Source organism: Nelusetta ayraudi, unplaced genomic scaffold (assembly GCF_046127955.1).
Source record: "Nelusetta ayraudi isolate G7.1 ecotype Tasmania unplaced genomic scaffold, CSIRO-AGI_Nayr_v1 ptg000019l, whole genome shotgun sequence".
Classification (NCBI taxonomy): Eukaryota; Metazoa; Chordata; class Actinopteri; order Tetraodontiformes; family Monacanthidae; genus Nelusetta; species Nelusetta ayraudi.
In genome coordinates, this window is record NW_027466069.1 from 65,001 (window position 1) to 87,110 (window position 22,110).

Consider the following 22,110-nt stretch of genomic DNA (forward strand, 5'->3'; position numbering starts at 1 on the left):
ACCAGCCATGATTCCTCAGTTTTAGCCCAGCCTGTGCTAGCGCACCCCGGCTCCTCGCCATGAACAGCAGCCGGCCAGAGGCTCGCTGCTGCTCCCGCTGCCTCCTCTGCTGCTGCTGCTGCTGCTGCTTCTCTCACAGTATCGAGCTAAAACTCCTCCACAATCCTCTCCAGCAACTTAGTGCCCCCCAACCCCAACCCCACCCCCACCCCCAGGGCCGGACTGGAGCAGGGTCCCGGCCTGCTGGTACCGACTGGACCCGGCGGAGTCGAACCCGACCTGCTGCGGGCTTTTAAAAATAGAAGACGAAGAAAAGTTGAGGCGCGATCGTCACATTTTGCCAGGCTTCTTGTTGCGGGCGTGGAGGTCGGCGCCTCGCTTCACGATCGTCTGACAAACAGTGCGTGTTGAGTTGGGGCGACAGCGAGCATATAGCCCAATAACTCAGGCCGCACAGGTTATGTAATGTTTTGTTTAGTGCATTCCATACTGACACACGTGATTCAAACGTCCAAGGCGATGTCGTGTTTTGTATTGACTGCCCTGTTGAACACTTCTGTAGTGTGACTGACTGTCCCCTCCTCATTATCGTTATGATGATGATGATGATGATGGTTCGGTGGCACAACTTCACCCCAACCCTCCGTGCAGATGTGGATGGAACGCGCGCGTTGACGCTGCCACAGTTTTCTTTTTTTTTTTTATTGGCCAGACAATATTGATAGATGGCACCGCTTCCTTGGTGAAAGATGATCACTGCTGCAACCATGTGTAACCTTTGTAATAATAATAATAATAATAATAATAATAATGATGATGATTTTTTTATTTATAAAGCACTTTTCATTATAAAATCTCAAAGTGCTACAAAATAAAGAAGAAAGCAGTGTAAGTCAACACAATTCAAACTTGACGGTCACTCAGAGACGGAGAAGCGGCGAACAAACAAACGGCAGCCTTCTCTCCTCTCATTTCCCTTTCAGAATTAAAGCCTTAAAAGCAGGTTTATTTTCCAGTTAGTCTTCCCTCCCTCCTACAGATAAATGTTAGAGCAGGAGAAATGCGGTAATAATCTCAAGCCTCCCTGCTGTCTCCTGCTGCAGGTACCTGAGCCCGAGTAGGCCTGCAGCCTGCAGATTGTTCTGAGAGGAAACAGGAAGACAAACAGGGGAAGCGAGCATGGCCGGGACCTCGGCCTTCTTTTCCAACGGAGCCGCTCCGTGGATGATGGACAACGACGCCGAGATGAACAACCTGTACCGAGACCTGGAGCTGGGCACCGTGCTCACGCTCTTCTACTCCAAGAAGTCCCAGCGGCCCGAGAGACGCACCTTCCTGGTCAAGCTGGAGACCAGGACCATTGTGTGGACCAGAGGCACCGACAAGATCGAGGGAGAGAGTGAGTACACACACGCACACACACACATACACACAGTGCAGGGCTGTGGTTGGTCTACATGTGGTGTTCAGCAGCAGCAGTAACTCCAGTGCAGCAGGTGACTGAGGCCAGTTAGGATGGTGAGGTCACTGCCAGCAGCCTTCACATTCTGACAGAGTGACTCTCACCATGAAGCCCAGTGTGCCACTGGCAGGGTGTCATTGCAAAATTAAGATGTGGTAATTGCTACTGGATACATTCATTTTATTTTTTTTTATTTTTTTACACGTCGTATTGCATCAAAAAGCAGTCGTTTATTTTTTTTTTAGAGCTTTGATACAGCAACGATGCTGTGAAACTCCCCTAAAGTAGGAGTGAAAAGAGCCCCATATTATTATTATTATTATTATTATTATTATTATCATTATTATTATTATTGTTATTATTGTTGATGTTGTTGTTGTTGTTAATAATAATCTAAAAGTTAAATTGCTTCTGATCGTCGCTCTTCTTCTCTGCGTGTTGTGAGAGAATCGTCTCCTCCTCGTCTCCTCCTCGTCTCCTCCTCGTCTCCTCGTCTTTGCTGTACTTGGCAGAACTCTGTATGTTTCTATTCTTCTCCACATCCACGCTTTGGTCCCAGAATTCCCACCGTGGGATATTACTGCTGAGTGTCTTTGGATGGATGCAGTCTCGCTGTGTAAAACTATTTTTGCTGCATCATCCTCCAGCCGAGTTGCCGAGCAGCTTTGGTCTTCGTCTTCTTCCTCCTCTCTGCTCGAAGTCAGCATTGTTAGTCACGTGACGGCGACCTTGTAAATGTAATCAAAAACATTTCTGGGTGTTTAGTCTGGAAAAGACCCGACTCTGCTTCGGCAGTGTGTGCAGTGTCGGATGGGACAAAGCCAGTGGCGTTTCACACCACCGTCCGCCAGGAAGCGTGCAACGCTACAGTGTGTTTGCCCGTCAAACACTGCTCCTCGTGTGAAGTCAGTGAAAGGCCTCGCAGCGTCTCATCATAGCGATGACAACAGCGGTGAACGCCGTCGCCACAAAGTTGTGGATGAAGAGATGAAATGTGGTCAGAACGTCCTCAGCGAGAGAGAGAGAACAAGAGAACAATTCCTGGAAGTCCACGTCTACATTCATAGACACACCAGCTGACAGTCAGGTTAATTACTGAAAGAAAAGCGTGTGTGTGTGTGTGTGTGTGTGTGTGTGTGTGTGTGTGTGTGTGTGTGTGTGTGTGTGTGTGTGTGTGTGTGTGTGTGTGTGTGTGGGGTTGAGAACGTGTGCAGGCTTTCAGAAAGTCGTTAAGTTGTCGGCTGTGTGAGCAGGATGCCTCGTGCACAGCTGCAATCTGCTCCGGATGCTGCAAAAGAGCACGCACGCACACACACACACACACTGAACACACACACTGAACACAACAGTATCATCTTCTCTGCCAGGAGGCCTTTCACACATGAGCTCATGGGTGACATTTGATCCTCCTGCAGCTCCGTCTCATTAATGCTCACCAATAGGAGGAGAGCAGCGCTCCAGCTTTTTCTCTCTCACCGGAGTCTTGCTTGTTTTTACTGGAAGTGAAGTCACCACTGTAGTGCACTGCTTGTCTCTGATGGATGGAGCCAGTATCACTGGCACTGACTGGATCCTGTCCTCTCCACTGGAGGAACTGGCCTGCTAAATATAAAATGCTGAGCAGAGCAGCTTCTCTTCCTCTCTACATTCTCTCTCTCCCTCTCTCTCTCTCTCTCTCTCTCTCACCCCTCTCTCTCTCTCTCCCCCCTCTCTCTCTCCCTCCCTGTCTCCCTCTTTCTCTCTCTCTCTCCCACCCCCCTCTCTCTCTCTCTCCCTCTCTCCCTGTCTCTTACTCTCTCTGCTTCTCTCTCTCTCCCCCCCCCCCTCCCCCTGTCTCTCTCTCTGATTGATTTTTCTGTAAAGACGTGTGTTTGGAGAGTGGTCCTGCCTGTCTGGTGTGTCAGCGATGGTTCTGCTGCCCCTGGTGATGTAATGCAGGTCAGCAAAGCCAGGATGCAGTTTGGCTTGAAGGAATCCTATCAAGCTGCAATGAAAGGGCTTCCTGCTAGAAGTGATGCAGAAGTCGGGGATGAGTGATGACGAGTGATCACTGGGAGGAACGCAGACAGACATCAGGGTCCAGTCGGTGTGTTTGCAAAGATGTTGAGGTTCCTCTGCGTTGGAATTTAACAATCAAACGTCCCTCAGGCTGAAACCATTGCTTGATGATTGTGCAATAAATGGTTTCACTGAGAATGAAATCAGTTTGTCAGTGGCAGCGGTTCAACAGGTGTCACGGCTTAAGGTGTGACCGTGTAGCTGCTGTACCGTGCTGAGCCGCTCCGCACCAGGAAGTGATGGAAGGATTCAATCAACTGAAACTCTTTGTTCCTGCTGCCCCCAGCCATTTAAAGGGACTGTGTCCTGCTTTAATTATTTTATAATCATCTATCAAGCAAAGATGGATGATTTCAGAATAAAAGCAGTGGGAAAGTTGACTTCCTGCTGACGGTCCAGCGAGCCTGTGGTCCTCGATGGGTCATGATTCTCCTCTTTTGAGTGCAGCTTCCTTTTTATGTACATTCATCTCTACATCTCTACATCTCTACATCTCACTTTGTCGGACCTGAGGTAGCCGAACCAATTCCAAATCACCGAACTGGTATTGTCTTTCTTCGCCACTATTTCATCCTGCTGGACGTTTTCAGATTCCTCCTCACCCTCTGTGTCAGGGGTACAGTTCTCAGGCACATTTTGGACAGTTTCTTCACTTCTCTCGACTTCTGATTCCTCCTCGCTACTCATTTCTACATGTTCCGAGAACTAGATTTAGCGGACGGCTGTGTGTGTGTCTCCCATCTGAGTTGTTGTGAGCGAGAGGAGGCGGGGCGAGGGAAGGAAGCGCGCTGGGATTGGCTGTTCATTTAGCACGCGCTTGTTTCTCTCCTGTGGGATTGGTTGGGTTATCGAAATAACAGCTCGTGCATTTATCATCGTTATTGTGGAGTTTTTAATCGCGATTATTATCGTAATAGTTTTATCGCCCAGGCCTACTACATCTCTACATCTCCATGCCACTCTCAGTGCCCCTGCTGGTCTAACTGGGCCACCTGGTGAACAAACCCACTGCAGGAACCAGTGCACCCTTGACTGGCTGCTCTGTGGAGGCTTTCACAGCGCTCTGATTGATGAGGCTGCAGATGAGATCTATACTCGCACATATCTATCCTGTATATATCTACACATCTGCCTGTAGTGGCAGCCGGGGATGGTGGAGTGTTTGAGGTGGACCATGGAGCCACAGCTGTGTAGGACCTCATCCAGTGACGGACTGCAGAGGACTTCAGTGCCAATGAGACGTCATCTGAACCTTTTTGGGTGCCGTCCAGCTGCTGCTGGGTGCTGCTGGGTGCTGCTGGGTGCTGCTGGGTGCTGCTGGGCCCGGTCTCCCAACCAAAGGGAATCACCAGCTGAGAGAAACGCCCCTTCGCTCAGGGCGTTTCAAACCCACCCGTACCATCGTTTGCAACATTACATGGAACCAGTCAGTCCTGACACTCCCATGTCACCCACGGCATCCTGCGAAGTCTCTTTGTAAATAATTACCCGGCAGCAGAGGCAGCAGCAGCAGCAGCAGCAGCAGCAGTTGGTTCAGTCTTCTTTGTGTGTCTGTGGAATTACCGTCGGCACTCTGAGCTGCTTTTTCCACACCTCTGATGTCATTTCTAGCACACATTCACACTTGTACTTACACACACACACACACACACACACACCACACTTACACACACACAGAGTCACACCTCCTTTTTCAGGTGAATTATTGGCTGTGGCCTCAGTTTTTACTGATGAGCAATGTTTCATCCGGTCTGGTTGGCTGCTGTGATGCTCTGCAGGATGCAGCGACCCTGTTGGACCCTGTTGGACCCAGTTTGACCAGTTGAACTGAATCTGATTTAGATGCTTGATGACTTAAAGAAAAGGCCAATCGCAGTTGTGGAGGTGACTTGTGCTGATTGTTCTCCCTCTGCAGTCGGTGTGAGTGGGGAAATATTCACCTCCAACTTCATTCTGTCTGCCAGTGGTAATGCCGGGTGTGACTGGTTGGAAGAAGTGTGAAGGCTGAAGGTTGACAATGTGCTTACTTGCTCTCTTTAAATGATGGAGAATTGTGTTGCTGTGCCCCTCTGTTGGTTCAGTGTCAACACAGCAGCTTCTGCCAGGTGCACTTCTTTCAACAGAAGCATCTTGTTGGAAAGGAAAGAGTGGCTGTTGTTGTCTTCGGTGTCTGCAGGTCCCAGCCAACCCAAAGCAGAAAGACCTGAACCCTAACCCTTACCGCAGGTCACATCGCTATCGCAACACACAGCAGCATTAGCGTTGTTTATGTAATGTTTTCCTAGCGTCGTGCGGCCCTAGCTGACATCATGTCAGGTGGCACTGTGGGGACTCTCCACTTCCTGTCTGGGCGGTGGTGGTGAGCTTCTCTGGTTGCTCCGTCATTCCAAACATCTTCAACTGCTGGAAAGCATTCCAGTGTCTTCCAGCTCATTGCTGGACTCTGAGTGAAAGATTCCTGATGGCATGAGTTCCCTTCACCTCCTTCACACTAAATATCCTCTTTCTGCCTTCTGCTCAGTGCTGTGTTTGTCCATTGATGTCCAACACACTGCAAGTGTCCAGGTTGCTTTTAGTTGGTGTGGATCAGGTGCTCAACAGGAAGCAGTGGGTGGTCAGCTTGTGTTTCAGCTGTGGTGGTCACACTCACCACTGACTGGCTGACTGACGCACTTTAATAGAGGAGATGGGTTCCAGTGGGAGTGGTTTGAATCAGAGAGGGCGGACCTGTCACTCCAGCGACGGCCCCGACGCTGGCGGCTCAATCTTTTCTTCAGCAGAACCTCCTCCTGTTTAGACCTGCATGGAGGAGTGGAAGAGGACGCATGGAGAAAGCCAGGAGAAGAGACTGCAGGAGGAGGTGCAGGCTCTTCCTCTCTGCTTGAGGCTCCTCCTCCTCCTCCTCCTCCTCCTCCTCCTGAAGACCCTCCTCTCAGTTGCAGTAGTTGTTGAGAGGAGCTGGTGGCTGTGAGAAGCAAGCTTTTCACCTGAACGCTGTCACAGATGTGGTGTGTTGGAGACAAAGAGCACAGGATGTGTGGTCAGGGCAGGAAGAGGTGTGTGTGTGTGTGTGTGTGTGTGTGTGTGTGTGTGTGTGTGTGTGTGTGTGTGTGTGTGTGTGTGTGTGTGTGTGTGTGTGTGTGTGTGTGTGTGCAGTGTGTTTTTCGTCTGGTTCCCAAACACAAGCTGTTAATGAGTGTTAATCAGGGAGCTTGAAGACGTTCAACTGGCAGAATTGAATGCAAACACTGCGACTCACTGGAAGGTGGAAATGGATTTTTTTTCAGGTCTTAAAGTCAAAAGTTTCACTGGTTTATTTTTCTTGCCTTGTTCTATTTTTTTCCTTTTGTAATCGTAAACGTTGTTTCTAATATGCAAAGCATGATGGAAATAGTTTTATATTTGCAATGAAATCACTTTTTGATTTCATTGCATCACCTGCCGCCACTTCACTCACTCACACTGCTGCACGGCTCGGTAAGAAGCCCGGCTCATCTGCCAATCAGCCGGGGCCGTGAGGAGGCTGGTAGGCGAGGTGAGGGTGAGTGGCTGGAGGTCAAAGGGCATCAGAGTGGAGGAGGAGAGGAGAGTGACGTGACCTTGAAGCACCTTGAGTTTCACACGCTGTCGCAACAACACACAACAGCCTTGTTGCTTCCAACAGAGTGGAGGTCACGACCTCTGCCTCAACATTCTGACAGTGGCTTCATGTGGCACCAGAGTCACATGATGGAGGTTCATTTCCTGCTTGAAGGTTTCACTGGTGGCTCCAACAGTGCTGTTGTCTCTCTTTGTTTGTTTGTTTGTTTGTTTTGAAAAAAGGTATTTTAATAGAGAGAGGAAGAGAGAGAGAGAATAATACTCAGTATAATAAATGCAATGATTGACGTTGACATGATGTGTGTGATGTCTTTGTTGAAGTGTTGTTGCTGGTTTTTGCGTCTCTTCCGCAGTCGACATCCGTGAGATCAAGGAGATCCGCTCGGGCCAGAAGTCCCGGGACTTTGAGCGCTATGTGGAGGACTCGGCGGGCCGGCTGGACCAGGCGCACTGCTTCGTCATCCTCTACGGAACCGAGTTCCGCCTCAAGTCGCTCAGCCTGGCAGGTAGGCTGCTCCTCCCACCTCCTCCCACCTCCTCACACCTCCTCACACCTCCTCACACCTCCTCACACCTCCCACCTCCTCAAACCTCCTCCCACCTCCTCACACCTCCTCTCAACTCCTCCCACCTCCTCCCAACTCCTCACACCTCCCACCTCCTCCCACCTCCTCACACCTCCTCCCACCTCCTCACACCTCCTCACACCTCCTCACACCTCCTCACACCTCCCTCCAGGCAGGTACGCTGCTCCTCCCATCTCCTCACACCTCATCACACCTCCCTCCAGGCAGGTACACTGCTTGTATTTTTCTATGTGTTGACGTCCACGTCTTCTTTTTCTCATGAGGATGTTAAATGTGCTTCTCTATGTGTTTCTATAGAATAATACAGAGTGCCTTCATTCATTCCACAGTGGAAATGTGCATCATTACAGCAACAATATTGTGCAAAAGATGGAAAATTATATTAATTAAAAAGAAATGAAATATTTATGGAGTCTGAGGAAAAACAAGACGTTTACATCATGAAGTCGTTATAGAAATAAAATCATTATATCTGAACTGGACTCTTAATATGATGTATTTAAAAACACAAAAATAACTGTATAAAATAATAAATTGTGTGTGTGTGTGTGTGTGTGTGTGTGTGTGTGTGTGTGTGTGTGTGTGTGTGTGTTGCCAGCGACGTCTGATGAGGAGATGACCATGTGGGTGAAGGGTCTGAACTGGCTGGTGGCCGACACCCTCAAGTCCCCCACACCACTGCAGATCGAGAGGTCAGTGAGGTCACACACACACACGCAGTGCTGCAGTGGTGGCAGCGCTGCAGTGCTGGCAGAAGGCGTCTGTTGTGTTTTAACACTTGGTTTTGTGTGTTGAACCTCCAGATGGTTACGCAAGCAGTTCTACGCCGTGGATCGCAACCGAGAGGACAGGTGACCACTGACGCAGAGCTTTCACTGCATTACACTGGACTGCTACCGCTGCTGCTCATATTAGGGTTCATTATTCTAATGGGACCGCGTCACAGTTTTGCATTCCATTGTTTGCAACTAATGATATTATATTGTATTGTATTCCTTTATTATATGATTATATTACATTGTATTATGTATTCATATATTTATATATATATATATATATATATATATATATATATATATATATATATATATATATATATATATATATATATATATATATATATATATATATATATTAATATTATTACATCATATAGTATTGAGTAACACTTCAAACACCCTGGTCTGTTCTTGCCAGTTTTTTAAAATCATTTTAACTTTGTGATCACGTCAGTTTCTGCCACACCAACATTTCACTGCCGTGTAAAGTGACAGAGAAAAACCTTTGAACCAGAGCAGTCAGTCAGTCAGTCAGTCAGTCAGTCACTCACTCACTCACTCACTCACTCACTCACTCACTCAGTCAGTCAGCCAGCCAGCCAGCTAGTCAACCAGTCAGTCAGTCAGTCAGTCAGTCAATCAACCAGTGAGTCAACCAGTCAGTCAGTCAGTCAGTCAGTCAGTCAGTCAGTCTGGTGCCGAGCCGAATGAGAGAGTGCAGTGTAGTGGAGGAACGAAGCTCTCAACACTGCAGCACGGCGGCACGACTTCCTGCTGCAGGAAACAGACTGCAGAGGATGGAGGAGACACACACACACACGCACACACACACACACACACACACACACACACACGCACGTTTGTCTCTTACATCCCTGACCAAGGAGCGGCGCCTTTGTTATGCCGTGGTGGGGGGGAAGGGTGTGTGTGTGTGTGTGTGTGTGTGTGTGTGTGTGTGTGTGTGTGTGTGTGTGTGTGTGTGTGTGTCGGGGGGGGGGTTGTCATCCCGGGCAAAAAAAAAAATCCCAGGCAGCGTTGCAGTGAGGAGGCTCCCAGAACACACAACACTGCTGGCTCCCTGACTGTGTGTGTGTGTGTGTGTGTGTGTGTGTGTGTGTGTGTGTGTGTGTGTGTGTGTGTGTGTGTGTGTGTGTGTGTGTGTGCGTGCAGGATATCCTGTAAAGACCTGAAGAACATGCTGAGCCAGGTCAACTACAAGGTGCCCAACATGAGGTTCCTCCGAGAGAAGCTTCCGGTAACCCTGCATCTCCTCCTGCTGCTACTGCTCCTCCTCCTCCTCCTCCAGTAGACTACTGGTCTGATTGTGACGTTCTAACCCCCCCCCCCCGCAGGACTCTGAGATGAGGAACGGTGACGTGTCCTTCAGTCAGTTCTCTCAGCTCTACCGCAGCCTCATGTTTGACGCTCAGAAGAACGTAAGTGTCTGATTGGATGAGGTGGCTGGTGGTCACCCCCCAAGCCCCCCCACCCTCCCTCCACCTCCATCTGTCTCTTCTCAAATGGCTCCAGATCAATATGGACCAGTTCAAACCCGCTGATGGATTCCATTAGAACGCACACGGGCGGGGGGGGCTGGACGACCTCAGTAACCTCCACAGCCACCACACACACACACACATACACATACACACACACCTGCTGATCCCTGTCGTCATGTCTTAGCCCAGTGGTTCTCAGGATCATCTTCATCATCTTCATCTTCATCATCATCAAGTCACAAAGACTCCAACTTATTCCACTAAAATGAAAACACCAGACTCTTTCTGTGGCGTCCAGTCAATCAATGATTGAGATGATTCGACGGAACTTCAAAATAAATGTCCAACATTTTCTCCATGAATGTCTGCAAAACAAAACCAAACTGCCTGCAAAGCTGCGACCCAATCAAAACAGCTCCACGACCCACTTTTGGGTCACGACCCACTAGTTGAGAAGCACCGTCTTGCAACTGCTGTACGTTTATTCCTCAATTCACCACATGCTTTTCTCCCCCCCCCCCACCCTCCAGGTGGAGATCTCCTTCCTGCAGAGGTGAGTCACTCCAGCGTCCGCACACCCTGCTGCTGCTGCAGTCATACTCCTGCTCCTCCTCACACTCCTGCTCCTCCTCACCTTCACCCTCCTCCTCCACCTCCCCCTGCTCCTCCTCCCCCTCCAGGTTCATGGACAGGACTGATCAGAGGATCTCCCTGGACGACCTCAAGCTTTTCCTCCTGGACTCCCAGAAGGTAGTGCTATGGTGCCCCTCTGGGCTGCAGCGCCCTCTGCAGGTCGGTGCACAACTTTGTTTTTCAGTCATCATCACGGCCGTCTGATCTCCGTCCTGCAGGAGATGTGGGCCACAGACAGCAACAAGGTGCAGGAGTTCATGTTCAGCTACCTGAAGGACCCCCTGAGGGAGGTGGAGCAGCCCTACTTCCACCTGGAGGAGGTACCTTCACTCTCAGCACTGACCCACCCAGCACTGACCCACTCTGGCTTCCTGTCAGCTGGTGTTCACTGGTTATTCTGGGTTAAAAACCTGTGTTTTCCACGAATGTGGGCCAGGTCCTCTGATGAAGCTGTCATGAGGTGTCACTGGAGTCACTGGAGTCACTGGTGTCACTGGGAGATGTTCAGAACCAGTCTCTGTGTTCTCTCTGTCACTGGTGACTGCTGAGGTCTCTCTGTCGTCCTGCTGATGTCATGTGACCATCACTGTTGATGTCACATTAGTAGCTGCTCCCTGACTCCACCTGCTGGCGAGTTTTTATTTTTGAAGATGAAATCACTTCTGTCTCACTCTCACTCTCACTCTCTTCTTACAATCTGAGCAGCTGTTTGATGGTCACTGTGAAGAAAACCACAGTGTGGAGCTCAAAGTCTGATGTCTGCTGCAGCTGCTGTCTCCTCACGTCATGTCTCTCCTCCTGCTCCTCCTCCTCCTCCTCCTGCTCCTGCTCCTCCTCCAGTTCCTGACCTACCTGTTCTCCAAGGAGAACACCATCTGGGACTCGTCCCTGGACCTGGTGTGTCCCGACAACATGAACAACCCGTTGTCCCACTACTGGATCTCCTCTTCACACAACACGTAAGGAACCCAGCCAGTCCAAACCAGTCCCAACCAGTCCACTGCTTCACAGCCACCTCTCACATTTTGAAGGAAAACCAGTTTTTTTTTTCTCCTACCATTGACAAGTGTAAAAGTTGGATTGATGATGAAGTGAAACAATAGTGGGTGGTCCCAGATGGGCCCTGCTCTCTGATTGGCTGTGGCTGCTGACAAGCGTGCGACAGCCCTTTTCATTCATTGCCAGCTGTGTGTGACTGTGCGTGTTGTGGTTCCAGTCACATGACTTTCCTGTCTTTTCTAACTGCGTGTCTGTTGTGATGTTGTGTCTGCTGTGATGTGTGTCTGCTGTGGTGTTGTGTGTCTGCTGTGGTGTTGTGTGTGTTGTTTGCAGCTACCTGACAGGCGACCAGTTCTCCAGTGAGTCGTCTCTGGAGGCCTACGCCCGCTGCCTGAGGATGGGCTGCCGCTGCATCGAATGTGGGTCAACACACAGTCCACCAGCCCTCCCACCCCTCCCCCCACCATCCCTTCTTTCTTCCACTGTTCAACCCTGATAATAATAATAATAATGATAATAATAATAATAATAACAATGAATTTGATTGACAGTGCGCTTCATATCAAACTGGCCGTGCTTCCAGTGCATAAAGCCATGAGAGCAGTGCAACATTTCAAAGTGTTTAAGCTAAGACACACTGGAGAAGATGAATGGCAGCAATGCTTCTAAAGCATACAATACAACCAGGGAACGTGAGCAACATCACAGAGGAACCCAACACAACACAACAGCTGCCAGTGGAGTTGAAGGCTGTGAACAATCAGTGGAGACAGGATTCAAACGACACAGGAGTTGAAAACAGTCTGACTAAAATGATGACCTCTGACGTGCAGGCCACACCCTCACACACTCAAAGCACTTGTTGTGTAACACAGCTGCACTAAACCCTCGTCAAGCAGGTTGTCAGTGACTGGGCCTGCACTGGGTCAAAGGGTCACTGCCTGATTGGAGTCCTGTTCAAGTGCACGCAGCTGTCTGTGATTGGTTTGAAAGGTTGAATTGATTCAATCAGCCCTTCTTCTTCTTCTTCTTCTTCTTCTTCTTCTTCTTCTTCTTCTTCTTCTTCTCCTTCTCCTTCTCCTTCTCCTCCTCCTCCTCCTCAGTGGACTGCTGGGATGGTCCTGATGGGATGCCAGTCATCTACCACGGACACACCCTCACCACCAAGATCAAGTTCTGCGACGTCCTGACCACCATCAAGGAGCACGCTTTCATCACCTCCGAGTGAGTGTGTGTGCAGTGTAGTGCAGTGCAGTGATATGGAGAGACTCCTGCTGGATGGAGAGCAGAGTGACGGTGCTGCTTCCTCCCTGCAGCTTCCCAGTCATCCTGTCCATCGAGGACCACTGCAGCATTGTGCAGCAGCGCTTCATGGCCACCTACTTCAAGAAGGTCTTTGGAGACATGCTGCTCACCAAGGCGGTGGACATCGCAGCCGACGGGCTGCCCTCGCCCAACCAGCTGAAGAGGAAGATCCTCATCAAGGTGGGGAGCCTCGTTCCTCCTCAGTGGAGTGAAAGAAGCAAAGTCTGGTCCGCAGTGTGGAGGTGAAGGAGGTGTGTTGTTGACGTGTTGTTGACGTGTTGTTGATGTGCGGCAGCATAAGAAGCTGGCGGAGGGCAGCGCCTACGAGGAGGTGTCCACCTCCACTCCCTACTCTGAGAACGACATCAGCAACTCCATCAAGAACGGAATCTTGTACCTGGAAGACCCTATTAACCACGTGAGTGTGTGTGTGTGTGTGTGTGTGAGTGTGTGTGTGTGTGAGTGACGTGTCTATTGCAGTGAAACACTGCAGGGCCGCTGCTGTCGCTCAGTCCTGCTGCTCTTCAAAGACAGATGGAGCTGCTGAATATTCCATCCCTCCATCCCTCCATTCCTCCACCCCTACATCCCTCCATTTCTCTCCACCTCCATCCCTCCACCCCTCCACTCCTCCATCCCTCCACCTCCACCCCTCCACTCCTCCATACCTCCACCCCTCCCCCCTGCAGGAGTGGTACCCTCACTTCTTTGTGCTGACCAGCAGTAAGATCTACTACTCTGAGGAGACGTCCAGTAACCAGGGCAACGATGATGAGGAGGAGCACCGAGAGGTCAGTGGGCCGCCGAGACTCATGGGAAGAAAACAAAGCAAAATCTATCATTCTAATCCCAGCTGATTTTCTTGCATGTGAGAGAATGAGCTGCAGCTCAGCCGCTGCTGTCACCTCTCGGCTCTGATGTACACATTGTCCCACTGTTGGAGAAATCAAGGCCACTCTATTCTATTCCATTCTATCCTGTTGCTCTCCTGGCCAGGTGTCCAACGGCATGGACCAGCACGTGACGGAGAAGTGGTTCCACGGGAAGCTGGGCGCCGGGCGTGACGGGCGGCAGATCGCCGAGCGGCTGCTGTCCGAGTACTGTCTGGAGACGGGAGCGCCGGACGGATCCTTCCTGGTCCGGGAGAGCGAGACCTTCGTGGGGGATTACACTCTGTCCTTCTGGTGCGCGTCACTCTTCTCACAAGTCTTTGCAAACTTACCACATGTTTGGCCCCTGGAAAAACTAAAAAACAAAACATTGAGATTGAAATAGAATTCACTTCTATTCAATTCCATACTTCAGTTCAGTTCAGTTCAGGTCAGGTCAGGTCAGTTCATTCAGATGTATGAATTGAATTACAGTGGCTTTATCACCTTTGTCTGGACTCTTTTGTTTATATCCTGCAGTGCTTCTCAAACTTCTTTGGCCCAACACACTCCTGTAAATGTTCATGTCCACTCTGCTCGCTCTGCATTTCTTTTGATGTTTCATCTCTTGCTATTAAATTCAGCTGTTTTTCTGTTTGTCCCTGCAGTGGCGGTTCTAACTCTGCTACATGACAACACTGATTGAGTGCTTGTACAGCCACTTCAACAAGTGACTGCAGCTGCAGTGTGGTTATTTATTTCCAGTGTGGAGGTTAACTTGACGGAATCCACCTTTGATAGTGAACGTGGCTGCTTCCACTTTGTCTTGAATAATGTTTCAATAATGCAGTTTTTAGAGTGACAGTGAAATGATTGAGCTGCAGTGAGCCGCCTGACACACTGCGCGTCATGAGCTCACTCTTCACTTCAGTCACATGACCAGGCTTGCCGGCTAGACTCGTGCCAGTTGCTCTTTGGTCAAATCAATGTCAGTCAATCCATCATCATCACCATCATCATCATCGTCATCATCATCATCATCATCGTCGTCGTCATCGTCACTCATGGAGTCACAGTCCAGTGTGATTTTTCCACAATGTGTGTGCTAATGTAGCCGCCCTGTGTGACCCTGTGCAGCCCCACTGCACAGCTGGGCTGCTCGGTGTGCAGCGAACCCAGACCCTGATGCTGCTCGGTGCTAACAGAACCTGAGCGCGCCGTCCTGTCAGAAGAACTCATCAACTTCTTCTGCTGTCGCACCAATCAGGCGCTCGGGTCGGGTGCAGCACTGCCGCATCCACTCCCGTCAGGAGGCAGGCAGCCCCAAGTTTTACCTGACCGACAACCTGGTGTTCGACACCCTCTTCGCCCTCATCAACCACTACCAGCAGGTGGCGCTACGCTGCAACGAGTTTGAGATGAAGCTGACCGAACCGGTGCCTCAGACCAACGCACACGAGAGCAAAGAGTGAGTGTGGAGCAGCATCCAATACAATACAATATAATACAATATAATGCAATTGATTATTATTATCATTATTATCATTATTATTATCGCCACTACTACGATTATTATTGTTATTTCACTGATGTTATCATTACTACTACTAATGGTAATATTATATATATTTTTGTGCATTCCATTGTTTGCAACTCGTTACATTACATTATATTATATTATATAATATATTATATTGTATAGCAGTGCTTAGTAGTGCTCTAGTAATGCGCTGATAATAACGCTTCACTGCCATGTCATGTGACATGTGACAGTGTCAACCTTTGAGTCTTTCATACATGAATGCAGTGCAGTGTGTTGACTGCGTCCTGCCTGCTGCTCCAGGTGGTACCACGCCAACCTGTCCAGGAGCCATGCTGAGAACATGCTGATGAGGGTTCCTCGAGACGGAGCCTTCCTGGTCAGGAAGAGGGCGGAGCCCAACTCCTTCGCCATTTCCTTCAGGTAACTCACCATAAAGATGCCATTTCCTTCTCATCCAAGGCTCCCCATTGGCCAGGATCGGCCATAGCAGCTGGCCAATCCTGGCCAGTGTTGAAGAGCTTTGTATCTACTGTATCATTCACTGTCCAGGGTCTCAGTCTGTTGATTTTATTTACATCATTTCATAACTGGACTGACTGACGTGGTTTTCTAATGTGTTTTTTGTACTTTTTGTCCTCTCCTGTGCCTGCGTGCTGCCCTCGGCACCGTGGGGCCACTGAGTGAAGACATTTCAGTGCTCTGTGAACACCACAGAGTGCAGGGTTGACAATAAAGCTGAAGCTGAATAGAACAGTTGTGCTCTCTGGATGCCAAGGAAACGACGCTGTTGCAGCTCTAGAAACAACAACAAAATAAACTACACAGTAATTACAGTAAGACCCCCCCCACACACACACAGGGCCGAGGGGAAGATCAAGCACTGCCGGGTGCAGCAGGAGGGTCAAACCGTGGTGCTGGGCACCTCGGAGTTCGACAGCCTGGTGGACCTGATCAGCTACTACGAGAAGCACCCGCTGTACCGCAAGATGAAGCTGCGCTACCCCATCAACGAGGACACACTGGAGAAGATCGGCACTGCTGTGAGTCCCACCAGGCAACACAACACAACACAACACTGCCCCCGACACACACACACACACACACACTGAGGTGAAGCAGCAGTGTGACGTGATGTGTTGCCGTGTCGTCCAATAGGAGCCCGACTACGGCTCCCTGTATGAGGGCAGGAACCCCGGCTTCTACGTGGAGGCCAACCAGATGCCAACATTCAAGGTGACTCTCTCTCTCTCTCTCTCCCTCTCTGTCTCTCTCCCTCTCTGTCTCTCTCTGTCTCTCTGTCTCTCTGTCTCTCTCTGTCTCTCTATTCTTTTTCTTTTCTTTCTGAGCAGGGAGCCGTTGTGTTGAACCCAAAATCAAATTAAATAAAGTGCGCAGTCAATTCAAGGAACTTTCAAGTGAATCTATATCCAACTACACAAGAAGAGCAGGTGAGCAAAAGACAGAAAGTCAGTTGTGCAGAGGCAGAAATAAGCAAGGTCAAATATTTACCAGAGTGTTGTTGTTGTTTTGTGTTGGTCAGTTGGGTGTCAGTGTAGGTGACTGCACTGAGATCAGCTGGAGCTCCACTCTGCCTGCAGTACTCTGCCTGCAGTACAGATGCATGACACCTCCAAGAACTGTTTTCCTACTAACTTCATCTCATTTAAAATTTTGTGATGGTAGAAAATGTTGAACGTCCTTTAAAAAGAAATGAATTGTGAGCACCCCCTGGTGTGGCTGCAGTGCACTGTGAGAGCCATGTACGAGTACAAAGCCCAGAGAGACGACGAGCTGTCCTTCACCAAGAACGCCATCATCTCCAACGTGGACAAGCAGGAGGGAGGATGGTGAGTGGCCTGCAGACACACACACATACACACACACACACACACACACACACACACACACACACACACACACACACACACATACACACACACAGTGAAAGCTCCTGGAAGGCCTGATGACCACCTGGATGATCTGGAGGAAGCTGCTTCTTTTTAACTGATGTCTTCCCTTCTTCTCCTCCTCCTCCTCCTCCTCCAGGTGGAAGGGCGACTGTGGAGGAAAGAAGCAGCTGTGGTTTCCTGCCAACTACGTGGAGGAGATCAGCCCGTCGGCGGCCGAGCCAGACAGAACTGTGAGGGCCAAACCCACCAAATCACCTCTTCACCTTGAAAAGCCTCCTCCTCCTCCTCCTTTTCTCCTCCTCCTGCTCCTGCTCTTCCTCCTGCAGCTCCCCCTCCATCCTCAGTTGGGGCTCCATTGTTGTACTGATGTTTGTGTTCTCCCATGAATCTTAATTTTTTTTTTCTCTCCTCCTCCTGCTCCTCTTGCTCCTCCTGCTCCTGCTCCTCTGTGCTGCGTGCCGAGCAGGAGATGACGGAGAACAGCCCTCTGGGAGACCTGCTGAGAGGAAGTGTGGATCTGTCTTCCTGTCAGATCGGTGAGTGGTCCTGCTGCTTCCTGTGGAGCCACGTCACCGTCTGCCACACGTGGAGAGCTCACCACTGACATCCAGTCAGTCAGCCAGCCAGCCAGCCAGCCAGCCAGTCAGTCAGTCAGTGTAAATGTGGCTTTCAGGCGCCATCTAGTGGTGGGATGCCAGACCTGTTGAATGAAAGGTCTCAGCTTGTGTGATGCGCTGAGCCTTGTTGTTCCACTGAGGAGCAGCTGAGCAGCTGGAAAACTCCAGTTTGCTCCATCGGCTCTTTGCAGCTTCACTCTGAGTGAAGCTCATTAATGAAACAACTCATTATCAATAAACCGCATGCTAACTGAATGGCCAAGGCCTCTTGAACTGGAAACACTAGAGTGTTGCAACAGTGAGTGCGACACACTGTACAGTGACAACGCCCCACAGCTGCTGCAGAAGGAGAGAGCATGGAGTTTGAAAGCAGGACCTTGTTCTTCGTCCGTCACAGTCCTCAGGAAAGTGGATTGCATCACTGCCAGTCTCTTGGTTATTGCTGCCTTGCCAAACGAATGAATGATGAAACTAAATTGTGAGCTACTTGGGAATTTTCACTCCACCTGCATTCTGACCTGTGAGCTGCTAAATCACCAAGAACACCTGAGGTTGGATTTACTGCTCTGCTTATGACCTCGATATTGTTGTAAGTCTTTGTAAAGCAACAAGATGTAGGCTTGACGTGGAGTCCTCACAGCGCCCCCTAGCTCTGGCCTGATGTGTGGCGGTCTCTCTCTCTCTCTCTCTCTCTCCCTCTCTCTGCAGTGGTGCGGCCTGAGGGGAAGGGCAGCCGGCCCTTCGTCTTCTCCCTGGTGCCCAATACGGCGGTGCGTCCAGGGCCCATCCTGGACGTGGCCGCCAGCAACCAGGAGGAGCTGAAGGAGTGGCTGCTGAAGATCCGAGAGGTCACCATGACCTCCGAGGCCAAGGTCAGATCACCTGGATGGGTGGATGGATGGGTGGATGGGTGGGTGGGTGGATGGATGGATGGATGGATGGATGGATAAAGTAGAAGGGTTAGGTTGGGGCAACTGGACTTAGTCTTGCGGTTGTTGTGTGAAGGTGTGTGTCAATGGGTGAATGAACGCTTTGGGCTACAGTGAAGGTGCTGGATCAGCGCTATGGAAGTGCAGTCCAGTTGCCCCAACCTAACCAACCTAACCCTTCTACTTGAAGATGACCTGGATGACTGAGAGCCTTCACAGATAAATGGATACTTTATTAATCCTGAAGGAAGTTCAGTTCCTCAGCTGCACAATCAGGCATCAGCAGTCTGTTCATAAAGATTGCACAGAGTGTGAAAGAATAATTCAACTGAAGAAGTAAAAGAATGCAGAGTGTGGTGTTTGCCAGCATGATCCAAAGCAGTGTGAAGCTGTCAGTCAAAGTCAGACCTGTCACCTGCTGCTGTTGACCTCCGCTTCTTGTTGTTCCCAGCTGGAGGAGGGCAAGATGATGGAGAGGAGGAAGAAGATTGCACTGGAACTCTCTGACCTGGTCATCTACTGTAGACCTGTGCCTTTCGACGAAGACAGTGAGGACAACACACACACACACACACACACACACACACACACACACACACACACACACACACCAGCAGCAGCAGCAGCAGCAGCAGCAGAACGACTCATCGTGTTAAAACATGGGTGGACCAACTTTGACTGGTGGGCCACAGTGGGTTTGACAGAGGGGGGTAGCGGAGCAGCAGCAGATGGATGGAGTGTTGTGGTTAGCCACCTCATAGGAGGAAACAATCTATCCTGGGATATCATGGAGGAAACATGTTACTGTAATGTCAATGGAAAATGAAGCAAAGTTGCAACCAAATCAGAGTCATCCAGAACCATCTAGAACCACCTAGAACCATCCAGAACCACCAGGGTGTTTAGCTCTTAGAACCATCCAGAACCATCCAGAACCATCTAGAACCACCTAGAACCATCCAGAACCACTTAGAACCATCCAGAACCACCAGGGTGTTTAGCTCTTTATTGAAATGACTCTGGAAACACTGCAACCATGGAGGAAGTGCAGCTGTTTGATGACTGACTGACTGTTGATATCATTTCTTCAAGTTCGTATTGAGGGCCGGATTAGAGACCTTAACGGGCCACACATGGCCCTCGGGCCGCAGTTTGTTAAAAGGAAGTGTGAGTGACTAAAGGCGCCCCCCTCTGGCAGAGATCGGCACTGAGCGGGCCTGTTTCCGGGACATGTCTTCGTTCCCGGAGACCAAGGCGGAGAAGTACGTGAACAAGGTGAAGGGCAAGAAGTTCCTGCAGTACAACCGCCTGCAGCTGTCCAGGATCTACCCCCGCGGCCAGCGCCTCGACTCCTCCAACTATGACCCCCTGCCCATGTGGCTGTGCGGCTCCCAGCTGGTGGCGCTCAACTTCCAGACTGCAGGTGGGTCTGCTGCTCCTCACGGCCCAACCTGGAGAACCAGGAGAACCTTCTCATTTCATCGGTTCATTCATGTTGGGCTTTTCTGTGTCTGTAGTGACGACGAGCAGATGAACCTTGTTTTCTCCTGCTCCTCCTGCTCCTCCTATTCTCTCATGTATTGGGTGCATTCTCTCTTCTTGCTGCGGTGTTGCAGACAAGCCCATGCAGATGAACCAGGCTCTCTTCATGCTGAACGGTCGCAGTGGTTACGTCCTGCAGCCCCCCATCATGAGGGACGAGGCCTTCGACCCCTTCGACAAGCACACGCTCAGAGGCCTGGAGCAGCTCAGCCTCACCATCGAGGTCAGAGGTCACGCTGGCCCCGCCGCCGTGTTGCCGCCTCACTGGGGGTTTCATCCACTGCTGGTGTCTTTGAAGGTCACCTTGAGGAGCACTCTTTTGAAGGTCCAGTGTTTCAGGAAGCCCACTAGAGCACTGTCAGGTGGACCTCCTTCTGAAAGGAGCCTGACTGCTCCATGGATCTTCTTCTGTGTATGAGAAGAGTTGTCAGACCTTTATTGTACCGCCAGTTTACACTGACGATGTTCAGCTTTTAGCAAGATGATAAAAATCATCGATCAAGCCAAATTTTACACACTGGACCTTTAAGTAAGCGTTTCTCAACTGGTGGGTCGCAACCCAAAAGTGGATCACAGAGCTGTTTTGAAGAACAGGAAAAGAAAGGATTTTAAAAATACATACTGTATGTATTTCCATAGATCCATAGAGAAAATGTTGCTCATGAATTCTGCAGGACTCACATTCAGTTCTATCATTTCAATGATTTATTGACTGGACAGGAGAGAAAGGGAGCAGTTAGTGTTTGTTAGTTCACTGCAATAAATGTGTCTTTGTGACTTGATGATGGATGATGATGATGATGTGTGTGAAGGTCCTGGGCGCTCGCCACCTGCCCAAGCACGGCCGCGGCATCGTCTGCCCCGTCATCGAGATCGAGGTGTGTGGGCCCGAGTACGACAGCGCCAAGCAGAAGACCGAGTCGGCAGGTAGGTGCTGCTGCTGCTCGACAGCTCCCCCTGGAGGACTGCTGCTGTTACTGCTGCTCCTCCTGGAGAGAGCCCAACAGGCAGCGTTCCTCTCCCCAGTTCACACCTGGGCTGTGTCTCAATTCAGGCTCTGGTTTCAGCCCATTCCCAGGATGCGCCGCTACTATCCTCCACCTCCTTCTGTATCCCAGGATGCACCGCTACTATCCTCCTTCTGTATCCCAGGATGCTCTGCGTGCTGCTGCAAAGCATCCTGGGATCCTGGGAAGTCAGCTGAAATTAGCGCCATCTCCTGGCAAAGACGCCACGTATAAATTTAAGCATTGAAATTTCACATCAAATATTCAGTTTTTAACGTAGGGTTTTTACTTATTTGAACATCCAACCAACCAATGGTTAGCTTGATGCTATGAAAACGTCACTTCCGGGGTTGGCCAGCAGGAGGGAACGGTGGTGACGCAACCAGGAAATACACGAAGGCTAGACCGTCCCGGGTGGTTACCGGGGAGGTGGGTTTGCTTGGAGGACGCTTCCTTCAGACGGAGGACGCTTCCTTCCAAGGATGCAGACCCTGGATTGAGACACAGCCACAGTGTGTGTCTGCGCTGCCTGCGCAGCCCTGCAGCAGACTGCAGCCATTGAAGTTGGTGTGTGTGTTCCCACCACCACCAGGGGGCAGTGCAGGCACGTCACTGAAGCGTGAAACCAACTGCACAAAAATACTGAGTTGTCCTATTTTTCCTGGCTTCACGAGGCGAGAGCGTCAATGGCAGCTTGTGGACTGGTTCAGACAGGAAGACCGTGATGGAAAACACGGAGCTTCCTGCTCATCTTCATCATCATGGACAATC

The 22,110-nt window shown here is 50.1% G+C and overlaps 1 protein-coding gene across 3 annotated transcripts in view; it reads left to right on the forward strand.

Annotated features, from left to right (window-relative positions):
• Positions 1–22,110, forward strand: part of plcg1 (phospholipase C, gamma 1) — a 204,959-nt gene that overhangs the window by 675 nt on the left and 182,174 nt on the right. For 2 of the 3 annotated variants that reach the window (XR_012926650.1, XM_076026088.1), the window contains exons 2-29: positions 1,104–1,399; positions 7,474–7,626; positions 8,306–8,399; positions 8,511–8,558; positions 9,657–9,741; positions 9,839–9,922; positions 10,516–10,538; positions 10,666–10,735; positions 10,837–10,938; positions 11,459–11,577; positions 11,951–12,036; positions 12,721–12,841; positions 12,934–13,102; positions 13,218–13,340; positions 13,612–13,713; positions 13,919–14,106; positions 15,059–15,259; positions 15,635–15,754; positions 16,194–16,374; positions 16,490–16,567; positions 17,078–17,181; positions 17,381–17,474; positions 17,711–17,780; positions 18,570–18,733; positions 19,242–19,338; positions 19,989–20,213; positions 20,407–20,555; positions 21,145–21,259. Coding sequence is in view for 2 of the 3 variants with exons in the window: in XM_076026088.1 (XP_075882203.1) it covers positions 1,180–1,399; positions 7,474–7,626; positions 8,306–8,399; positions 8,511–8,558; positions 9,657–9,741; positions 9,839–9,922; positions 10,516–10,538; positions 10,666–10,735; positions 10,837–10,938; positions 11,459–11,577; positions 11,951–12,036; positions 12,721–12,841; positions 12,934–13,102; positions 13,218–13,340; positions 13,612–13,713; positions 13,919–14,106; positions 15,059–15,259; positions 15,635–15,754; positions 16,194–16,374; positions 16,490–16,567; positions 17,078–17,181; positions 17,381–17,474; positions 17,711–17,780; positions 18,570–18,733; positions 19,242–19,338; positions 19,989–20,213; positions 20,407–20,555; positions 21,145–21,259 (3,385 nt within the window). In the remaining variant the exon portion in view is untranslated. Of the gene's footprint in view, positions 1–437; positions 458–1,103; positions 1,400–7,473; positions 7,627–8,305; positions 8,400–8,510; positions 8,559–9,656; positions 9,742–9,838; positions 9,923–10,515; positions 10,539–10,665; positions 10,736–10,836; positions 10,939–11,458; positions 11,578–11,950; positions 12,037–12,720; positions 12,842–12,933; positions 13,103–13,217; positions 13,341–13,611; positions 13,714–13,918; positions 14,107–15,058; positions 15,260–15,634; positions 15,755–16,193; positions 16,375–16,489; positions 16,568–17,077; positions 17,182–17,380; positions 17,475–17,710; positions 17,781–18,569; positions 18,734–19,241; positions 19,339–19,988; positions 20,214–20,406; positions 20,556–21,144; positions 21,260–22,110 lie in introns of those variants that run through there. The other variant, XM_076026089.1, reaches the window with a different exon arrangement.